The 11,633-nt window shown below is 35.0% G+C and overlaps 1 protein-coding gene across 2 annotated transcripts in view; it reads left to right on the top strand.

Moving 5' to 3' along the window:
- Positions 1–11,633, top strand: part of LOC143024978 (transmembrane protein 242) — a 39,265-nt gene that overhangs the window by 19,734 nt on the left and 7,898 nt on the right. Inside the window, exons 1-2 of one of the 2 annotated variants that reach the window (XM_076184522.1) lie at positions 1,000–1,475; positions 7,549–7,787. In XM_076184522.1, coding sequence (XP_076040637.1) covers positions 1,415–1,475; positions 7,549–7,787 — 300 coding nt within the window. In that variant the 5' untranslated portion in view covers positions 1,000–1,414. Of the gene's footprint in view, positions 1–999; positions 1,476–7,548; positions 7,788–11,633 lie in introns of those variants that run through there. The other variant, XM_076184521.1, reaches the window with a different exon arrangement.

Genomic DNA, 11,633 nt, shown 5'->3' with positions numbered 1-11,633 from the left:
AGAAGAAGAAGAAGAAGAACGAATGAAGAAGGAGGAGGCTAGAAAGGAACGGAGAGAGGCCAAAGCAAAAGCTTTAACAATTCGCAAAGTTTTGAAACAAGAAAAGCAAGTAAAAAAAAAAGTTATTACTTAAAGGAAAAAAAGAATTAAAAATAAATAAATAAATAAATAAAAAGGATGTTTTGAACGGAAATTTAACACCAGCACAAGTCGCCTATGTAGATGACTTGCGAGAACAGCTAGATGTTGACAAGAAATAAAAAGCAATATGATTTTGACATTCTATTTTCCTAAAAAAAAAAAAAAAAAATGGGGCGTCGCCCTGGGCGCGCCGCGCCCGCGCCTACGGCGCAGCGCCGCAGGCCAAGCCCCCCGGCGTAGCGGGGCCGGCGCAGCCGGTGGGCTTGTATATATATATATATATATATATATATATATATATATATATATATATATATATATATATATGGTCAATTTATAGTTTTCACCCGACCATAGAATTTTATATATAACAAATTCTGGGTACATACTAGTGGAAAAGTCTCTGACATTCAGTTCCATTCTTTGTCGTGTTCATCCTTCGAGATGTACTGAGGTGATGCTGTGTCATGCAGACATTTGTATTTCTCTACAGCTTCTACAAATATTATGTTAAATGGTTTACTGTGTTGAAGAGACATAGTTGTGCACGAGAATACGCACAAGTTGTACTGTCTCTTCAAAGTCTCAGCGCGTTCCTCTCGTCCAAAGCTTCATTCATTGGTCGACCGAGTTAGTGCTGTCAAGTGTGTTTGCGGAAATCTGTTTAGACACTTAACTACTCTATATACGCCATACACCAAAAAATGTCCTATTATTGTATATTTTGTTATTATAAATTAACATTTTTATATTATCCAGGATAATGAAAAGTTTTGATGTGAAAGCTTCATTAAAATTTGGCGCACAGTCCGAAGTGGCAAGTCGCACATTGAAAAAACGGGCAAGTCCAATCCCGGGGTGGCATGCAGGTCGCAGGTGGCACATGCGACATGTCACGCCACTTCTGAGTGGAAGCTTTAATATATTTCCTGGTGTTTGTTTTCGAATAGCGTACAACATATCACTCTAGTGTGAAACCGGCTTTAAACGCTGAAAAATACTAATCACTAGAGGCTTTACAAGAAATATCATCAATATCTCCCAACAACGCGTAAAAAAATTCATATAGCTCGTCCAACCAAGTTCTACGTGTTTTGTCAGACATCGTCCGTTTGCTTGGGTTTATTGCCGAGAAATGCCTCCATGAAACATTTTCTTAAAAATAGACTGAAGTCAAAATTGACGGATCTGAACACAATGTTTACATCACGTTACAGGCAGACGATGCAAGTATAGTATTCGTACTTTGAAATTGACTTTGCCTTTAGTAGATATGGAGGAGGAAATCAAGTCTCAGAATACCACTGAAAAGGATGAAAAATTTAAATACAAAGGTAAGCTCTTGTTTATGTATCATGTCTAAGATTAACAAACAACTTTGCTATTACTGTTAATACATAATTGTAATGCACAGGAAAGGCGAGACAGGTGTGGTGTCCTATACTTTTCTCCAATTATTATATCTAGTTTTGAATTCAGTTCTGATTTTATTTCAGGACACGTCATATGAAATATTCCAATATATGCATCTGTTTGGAAGAAACTGTTACTATGACTTTATGACTATTATTCATCCCAAACCAAGAGATGTCAGTTTTACCTTTTAAATTATTTCACTTTTATCATGTCACCTCTACCTCCCTTATTATTTTGTTGGTGGCAAGCCCACTACCATTAATCTCTCTTTTTACTATGCATCTGTAAGGTTAGGAACCAAATTGGTTGATGCTGTCTGTATTCTCTCAGTCTTGCTAATATCCTACACTGAGAGGTAACCATACCATTGCTGCATATTCCAGTTTTGGGCAGATCAGGCAGTTTATTGATTTATTAATTTTTTTATTTTGTTTTATTTTTTACTTATTTATTTTGTCCATGTAGCATAAAAGCGACATTTTCATAAGGATTGTGTTTCACCCACAGTTCTTTTTATGTTTGTTAGATGACCAATGCTCTTCTTTAATTGTATTGGTGCTCTTGTCTAAGATGATAATATTGTCTTACAAGATTTCCACAATTTTACTTATTAGATCAGTGCATGTAATTTTTTTTATTTAAATGAGATGTAGGTCATTAGTTTGGTCAAATTTATTATGTTATTAGGAGATCTATTCTAGACATCATACTATGATGTAGGGTCAACTCAGCCCATTATGAACTTGGCCCATCTACTCAGCCAAGTCAACCCACCACCTCAGCCTACCAGGACTAACTCCATTTGTCTGTCTTCCTTTTTTTATTTATTTTTTTTTATCATACTTTAATTTCTTTGACCTCCACATCTATCAAAGCAAAAATGTAGTCTCAAGCACCTGATGGGCTGAGTTGGCCAGCAAGCTCATAACATTAGATCAATAATAAGAATTTCTTTTCTTTCTTTTATGAGAAAATGTCTCACATAAGTGACATACCTTGCACACTCATTAGTAGCAAACCTATTTAGTAGGTTATTTTAAGTACTTAACCAAGGGTTACCTATCAGTTAGCCATGATTGGTCTCAGCTACCAGTGTAATGTGTATATGAATGCAGTAAAATTTCTTTTGCCCGACCTTCGAATACCCAACTAGTCCAAACATCTGACTTTTTTCTTCAGTGTCCCAAGTTAGATAAAAATTGAATTTGTCCAAACATCTGACCATCGAGTGATTGTTTAGTTATTATTATCACCACTACCGACTCGTGCTCAGGTTAGCTGTTATTTTCGTGGATATTTTAGTGTTTGTTTATGTTATTTCATCATTTCTCTTCCACTTTGCTGTGTTGTTTATTATGCCTTATTGAACCATAAATAAATGAATCTCAAACCAATTTTTTTTTTTTTTTTTTTTTTTTTTTATAGTGTATGTCCAAACATCTGATCTAGGGTAGGTCCCACCAAGGTTAGATAAAAGGAATTTTACTGTAGCAAAGTACTGGTGTGCACAGTGACCTAATTGTTTTGTGACATGTAATTGACATAACTTGTTTGTGACAGCGATTTTGAAGTAAATTTTATTCAATTATTTTAACTTATGGACCTGTCCAGTAGCCATTGCTGGCTTCTTGGAAACCACAGGACTTCTACAAGAGAGAGCTGGGGCAACAGATTGATTGAATGTACAAAAACATCCTGTAGAGATATCCAATCCAACAGACAGCATGAAATAAAGCATTAAGAATAGTAGCTAACTATATTAAAGCAACCCTAGTAAAACATCTACACTCAAAAAACCAAAATCCTTCCCACAGAGGAGCACATGAAAATGACCAGCACATAGTTCTTCACTTGAGCCCTCAAACCCTCCCATCCCTCTCACACCATGTCACACAAGCACAATCCACTGAACAAAAAAGTTAATGGATGAAAATAATAATGATAATAATAATCTCAGTAACATAACATTCAAATGTCTACAAAACATGCCCCTTGTACCACAACATACATACAAAAAAGTATACATTCACTTCACAAAACAAGTATTCCTTGACAAACTCCCAAATTCCATATTCCACTAGACACCCCAAGACATCAACCCAGCTGAAAAAGCTCTCTGAAGATAGTAAGAACCACAATGGCATAATTGTGTTCAGGTCATTAATCTGCATTGACACACTACTAATATAGAATAGACTTGGGCTGTGACTTTAATTGCTGTGGATGCAACCACCACACAGAAAACACTGTTCTACTCTTACCCTGCTTAGGCAACAACACAAAATAATTTTGCTGAGTGACTTGTGAGTCAAGCCAGGGGTCTCCTGCAAGAGACACGAGGCAATGGATTGATTGATTGATTGAACCTGTAAAAATAACAGATATAAAGCATACATATAATTTTGTGAAAAATAGAAAGGAAATGAGAACAATTCATTAAAATGTTTTGTAATTATTAATTGTATAGATTAGATGTATATGTTAGTGCTATAAAGTCAAATGAATTGAGGGTAGTTAAGACCCTTTAAAGATTAAAAAGAAAAGAAGAGTAGAAGCAGTTGTTAATACTATATAATACCAACCATCAAAACAGCAGATTCACTATGTGATCTGTAGAAACTGACATCATGGAAATGTACCCAACTGTTGTGAAAAGTGAAACAAGAAGATAAGGTTCAGAAAATGTATGGTGATTGGACAGTCTCTAAACACATCTTGTAAAAAAAAAAACTAGAAACTGATATTCACAATAATGACAAATGGCAAACTTCTTAGCCAGTAGAAAGTGCAAACTATCACAGTATAGCCACCTATTGAGAACATAAAAAATGTATGAGGTCTGTCAAGGAGCAGTACTATCACTGAATGATTTTTTAAGACAGTGTCTGTGGCTGGCTTCCTGGGGGCCACAAGTCTTTTGTAAGAGAGAACTTGGTGAAAACTGATTGAAATTTGAACAAGCCTGTTAAGTTATAAGATACTGAAGCAGCAGAAGGTAGTTGAGTCTAACAAGGTATAAAAAAATTGGTGAAGAATTGTCAGTTGAATGAATCAGGATATTATAGTGTTTTAGAGAATATTGAAATGATTGGAGTAATGATATTAGAATAGTAGAGAAAATGTGAGGTAAAATAATAAGTTCACAATATCGAATATATTAATCATTAGTAAATGTTAAAAACAAGAAATGAAGCCCTGTATCAGCTTCAGTATTCATAAAAGATATCTATTATTTTTAGCACATATTCCATATATTCAAACTAAGTTGCTGCTTGTCTTCATGCAGGAGCCACAGCCAAAACAGCTAAAGAACCCCATAGTTCTTATCTGTATGTTTGATCAAGCAGAGCAGAACATGAATAACCATACATCTCATTATCATCTCATATGAAAAAAAAAATGGGGGCCTGGGAGGAAGATTAGGTGGGGGCTCAAGAGCTGTAACCCTGGTTAGGATTCAGGGGTAGGTTAGATTGATCAGCCTATGTTAGCTTAGGTTAGATCAGGTTAAGATGGGTAAGGAAAGACTGACTTTATTCTAGGCATAGAATACTCATTACAAGTAAGAAATAACCAGTAAAATTAGTGCAGCCATGTGAATATGCATATGTATATATACACACACACACATATATATATATATATATATGTATATATATATATATATATGTAGATTATTGCTTATCACAAGGAACAATTATTGTAATCAAATAAATTTATATGCAATTGTAATCTATCATAACACAAAACCAAATTCAATTAGATGTCATCAAGTAATATGTGATGACCTGATGAGATTAGGAAAATGAAAAAGCAATGAACTTCAAGAGATTGGAATATTTTGTACCTGCTTACTGGCCCCAATGGTGCATGAACATAAGCTCACAAGACATAAGCTCACCCTTGTTGGAAAAATGACAAAAGGTCACAGATTTTTATATTTTCTTTATTAAAATATTTTTTATATCATACATACATACACCCTTAATGGAAGAAGACAAAAGCTCACACCTTTTTATATTTGTTTTATTAAATTACTTTTCATATTGTACGTACACACGATACAGTACAAATACATAATTATAGATTGGAAATATTCACTCAAATCTGATGCAGTGGCCCACAGCATCTCAAATAGACATATAATTTCATTAATTAATAAGTTATAATATACAGTACAGTAAAATTCCTATTATTCGACCCTCAAACAACCGACTAGTCCAAACATCCAACTTTTTTCTTCAATGTCCCAAGTCAGATAAAAGTTGAATTTGTCCAAACATCCAACTGTCAAGTGATTGTTTAGTTGTTGCTATCACCACTGCCAACTCATGGCGCTCAGGTCAGCTGTTATTTTTGCGGGCATTTCAGCATTTGTTTACGTTTGGCCTTTGGTGGTTATTTCTCCTCAACTCTGCTGTGTTGTTTATTATGCTTTATTATACCATAAATAAGTGAAAATGTCTCAAACCAATGAGTTTTTTGTTTATTTACTTATTTTTTTTAGTGTACATCCAAATATCCGACTTTTCCAAACATCCGATCTAGGGTAGGTCCCACCAAGGTCAGATAAAAGGAATTGTACTGTATCAATGTAGGATTGATGAAAGTCAAAATGTAACTCATGTAGATAATGTACTTATATGCCTATATGGCCTATTTCAAGTGAGTATATTGATATGACCCAATACCATTAATCACATATGTATGATATATTCCCCTCCTCCCCCTACAAAAATTCCTGCAGATGCCCCTGGATCTATTCAAATTATAAAGATATGAGAATGAAAAAGTTTAGGTCATATTCACTCATCATCTCATCATGGCAACACTAGTATAGATACAAAATTGTAATGAGAATAGACCCTAATTAACCACTTCAGTATGACTCAAATTCTTGCTTACAGCATTGGCTGCCATGTGTAATTTGCTTCACACTACTTGCATTATAGAATATAAAGTCACTGCTGTATTACTCATTCTCTTATACTCTGAGTAATACTAAACACAGAAAACACGATCAAACCAGTTCACAGAATCCAGAGGTAACTCGTGTACAACTACAAAAAAAAACATATAATCAAGACACTGACATCAGCATCCCTGTGTACCCACTCATGCCTCATGATGCCTACATAGGTGTCATCATACCAAAATGGTTAATAAATAATATTTGTTTTTAGCACAGTTTTTTTTTAAAAGTGTCCATGTGGGAAGCATCTGTTTGGTACCGCCGAAAAAGTGGAGCATCCAAATGAAACAACACCATGATCTTGACTTGTGAGCTTTTGTAATTTTTTTCATTAAGGGTGTGAGGTTTTGTCTTGTAAGCTTATGTCATGGAATCAGCCCCAACACACTATATTTTCCTTGAGTGAGTTATGGTCTTTTCCGGACCCAGTAATGTTGGCTAACTCCCTATTTAAATTTCATGACCACACCAATTATGTATTTATCTAATTGTAGCATACAGTACAGAAAAGGAGCAATAATTGTGGGGTACTGCCTTCTACTCTCCAATTTATCATACCAAGCTTCAAATTCACATATGGTTCCAACTTGGTTTATATCTTTAATTTCTAATTATCATATTTAGATTTGAATTCATGTATTGTTCCAGCTTGGGTTATATCAACTAAGTTATTCCAGATATTCATACATATGTATGGAAAACTATTTCTTCATATCTAAAGGGCTCCACCTTCAAATAGAGGTGAGGATGATGATGAATTTTTTAAGACAGGCAGTAAGGGGATAATTCATTCCAATGTCCATCTCACAGGACCACCACTTGTTGCTACCTGTCATTGGCCTCTGTTAGCATTCAAAAATCAACATAATTTGCATCAGATTGCTTTTGTTTTTTGAGCATATGACCTTGGTAAATCAAGATTCCTGGTCAACCCTGTATTTTCATATCACCACTTATCTATGGTATATTTTCTGTTCTTTATTATGTGCTTTGAATAAGTAAGATTCTTTCATTTTCAGCTGCAGCATTCCTGACTGGAGTAACAGGAATATCAATGCTTGGAGGATTTGGAATGACTCTGGGCATGGCCAAGAAGAAAGATCCAAACATGTTCAACAAAGGTCTCATGGGAACTCGGGAACTACATGAAGCAGGGGGTGCTCTGGCCATGAGAGCTCTTGGATGGGGAACACTTTATGCTGTGTCAGGGTTTGCAGTATTCTGCACTCTAATATGGAAGCTCATGGATGTCAGGGACGTAAGTGAAATGTCAAGGTGCATGGAGTGCTTGTATGGTGTGTAGTGTTGTGGAGAAACTCTACACTCCAGCTAACTTATAGTTGAAGACCATTGACAGTTACTGTCAGGCTGTAGGTTTCCAGACAGTGAACTTCAAGGGAACAATTATTATACAGCTTTGACAATAATCTACTGTTTCTTATGATAAAGATCCCACCTGAGGACTATTGCCAGCTGCTGTAGGGATGCAAATTTCCTGTCAGTGAGGCTCCAGACAGTTATCCTTATGTATTCTTTTAGTTCCAATATCTTTCTACTGTTACCATGCATTCTAAGACCTTTGTATCATCTTTATTAATCTGCTTTCCCCAATTATATTCCTCAGCCTTGTTATCACAAGCCATATGCTTTTTCAGAAAAGCAGATCCAATATTCTAAACATATTTTCTTTTAGGAGTAATGTAGCATTTTTTTTTTTTTTTTTTTCTCTTTGTTGGAAGAGAAAACTGAAATTTAATTTAACAAATTATAATAATGATCTATCTATCCACATACCAAGAGCTTTTTTCCCCTTACCAGAGAGGTACTCAAAAGGCATATACCCACTCCCACCCATTCCACTCCCATCCACCACCCTTTCTTCCCTCCCATCTTAGCTCCTCATGGATGATAATGAGAAATAATAATGATGATAATGACTAGTAATGGTAATAATAACTATCTTAAGTTTCACTGGAAGTCTGCAGGCCCACAGTGGCTGGCAATGACCTTTGGGACTTGTCAGTATCATATTAATGTTACTAGCTTAGAGTACATAAGAACATAAGAATTTAGAAGAATGCAAGAGACCAAAAGGCTTATGCTAGGTGGTCCCATGTCCAATACTACCTATCATCCCTATCCATAAAGTTATCAAATGTTCTCTTAAAACAATCAATCATTTCAGTGCTCACTACATGTTTACTAAGTCTATTACATTTGTTGACCACTGTATTGGTAAACCAGTTCTTGCCTATTTCCTTTTTAAAGTTAAATTTGTCCAATTTAAATCCATTACAGTACTGTGAGTCCTGCCCTGCTGTCTTAATAGGGAAGAGGAGAGCAGTCACCAGTTTTTAGCTCTCCATACATAAGAATGTATAGAAAATGCTGTTGAAGTTGATAGAGATTGTGGGCCTTGGTCCAGAGACCAAGTGTTAACCCCTCAGGGATGCACCCCCAGATAGAAGTGTTTACCTAGTTGTATTATATGGGAAGAGAGCTATGTTCGTATTGACCCATCTTTGTATCTTTCAGCATGTAGTTTGTTCTTAAATTCTTGTATAGTTTTTGCACACACTGTTGCCTCATCCAATTTGTTCCAGATATCTACCACTCTGTGTGGGAAACTATTCTTTTTCAGATCTCTTCTATAACTATCCTTTTTGAGTTTCTTTTCATGTCCTCTTGTTTTTCTTTTATCCCACTTTAATAAATCTTCTCTGTCGAGGACTTCCATCCCTTTCATAATTCTGTAAATGGCCAGTAGATCTCCTCTTTCTCTTCTTTGTTCCAGGGTTGGTAGTTCCAGTTTGGATAATTTTTGTTCGTATGTCAATTTAGAGAGTGTTAGTATTTTTGTTGTTGCTCTTTGGATTCTTTCTAATTTCTTTATATTCTTTTTTGTACTGGGTGTCCATAGTGTCACAGCATACTCCAATCTTGGTCTTATCAGTGTGACTAATATTTTCTTTACCATTTCCTCATCCAAGTAGTCAAAGGCCACTTTCATTGATCTTAGTAAATTGAAGGTTTCTCCAACTATTTTGTTGATATGCTTGTCTGGTGACATGTCTTTGCTGATAATTACTCCTAGGTCCCTTTCCAAGCTAACTTTTTTTTACTTCCTTTGTACCAATTTTATATTGCCCTGATATTCTATTTTTACTTTTTCCAAACTCCATTATACTACATTTCTTGATGTTGAAGTTCACTTCCCACTTTTGACTCCATTCCCAGACTTTATCCAGGTCTCTCTGTAGTGATTCACAGTCTTCCTCTGTACTTTCTTTAGTAGTTTTGCATCATCTGCAAAGAAGTTCATATAACAACCTTCATCCATGTCATTTATATATATGGCAAACATTATTGGAGCCAATACAGAACCTTGTGGGACTCCACTTATCATTTCTTCCCAGATCAAATATTTGTCTCTAAGTACCACCCTCATTTTTCTCCCATTCAAGAAATCTTCCATTCATTTCAATAACTTTCCTTGTACACCACCTATTATTTCAATTTTTCTCAGTAGCTTTTTGTCTGCTACTTTATCAAATGTTTTTTGTAAATCTAGGAAAGCACAATCAGTCCATCTGTCCCTTTCTCACATTATTTCTAATAGCCTCGAGTAAAAGTAAATCAAGTTAGTGGCACGTGATCTTCCGTGTCTAACATAAAATTGTTTTGGATTCTGTATATTATTTTCTTCCAGATGTTGAATCCACCTACTTTTGATAACTTTTTCACATATTTTTGCTATTGTGCTTGTAAGGGAGACCAGTCTATAGTTGGATTTTCCTTGTCCCCTCCTTTATTGGTACAATATTTTCATTTTTCCAATCTTGTGGTACCTTTCCTTCTTTGAGTGAGTAATCAATTATCTTATATATTTTGTCCATTAGTTCATCTATACATTCTTTTAATATCCAATCTGTAATTCCATCCAGACCGTGTGATTTTCTGACATCAAGGTTTATTATGTGGCTCCTTATTTCCTTCTGTGTCACAGTTATTTCTTTTATGGGATGGAGGGGGGAGTCTTTCTGTTCTTTATCCCAATTTTGTGCACTTTCAATTGTGAAAATAGAATTAAAGTGTTTGTTCATAAATTCAGCCATTTCTACATCTATATATTCATCATTCCCTTGACACAGTTTCACTATTTCTTGTTTATCTTTTGATTTACAATTCACATACCTGTAGAATAGTTTAGGTTGGTCCTTGCATTCTTCTATTATGTCTTTTTCATAGTTTCTATTTTCTTCCCTATGTATTTTTACATATTCATTTCTTAGTTTGATATATATTTGCCACTTACTCTTTTTTTTTCTTTCTTTTCTCCATTTTTTCCAAGCTTTGTTTCTTTTATCTTTAGCCTTACGACATTTTTTGTTGTACCAGCACTTAATGTAAACCCTTTCTTGCTTGTGCTTTGGTACATATTTGTCCCTCTTTATAAATTTCTTTTAATATGTTCCATTTCTCTTCCATCTTTTGTTTCTTCATTTAAGAAGTTTTCCCAGTTTATATTTTGAGAGAATTTTCTGAGTTTCTCAAAATCCGTTTTGTTGTACATTAATCTTCCTTTTCTATGTTTCTCATTTCTTCTCAAATAAATTTGTTCTTTTATTTCAAACTCTATTAGTATGGGGTCACTCTTCACAATTGGTGTATTTACCTAGTTGTATTTTACGGGACGGGAGCTATGCTCGTAGTGACCTGTTTTCGTATCTCTCCACATCCAGTTTATTTTCTAATTCGTGTATAGTTCTGGCATTCACTGTGTGTTCTATTCCATTTTATCCACAATTTTAGGCTCTGATGTAAATAATAAATCTAGTCTCAGTGGTTCTTCATTGTTTCTATATCTGGTATTTTCCTTTACCCATTGAGTCATTGTGTATTCATTGGTCATATCCAGTAGTATATTTCCCCAAGGTCTTCTCCACCTTTCACTGTCATTTCTTCCTAACATATTTCTTTTGAGTTAAAGTCACACATAATTACTATGTTTCCTCCTTTCAATAATTCAGTTCATGCTTTGTGTCTCCAACATTTTGGAATGATCACTCTCTGTCCAAGACTGTGTTTTTAGGGGCACATATAT

The sequence above is a fragment of the Oratosquilla oratoria genome, chromosome 4, assembly GCF_046742065.1.
Source record: "Oratosquilla oratoria isolate Oo_2021 chromosome 4, ASM4674206v1, whole genome shotgun sequence".
Lineage (NCBI taxonomy): Eukaryota > Metazoa > Arthropoda > Malacostraca > Stomatopoda > Squillidae > Oratosquilla > Oratosquilla oratoria.
This window is presented reverse-complemented; position numbering and strand designations above follow the sequence as displayed.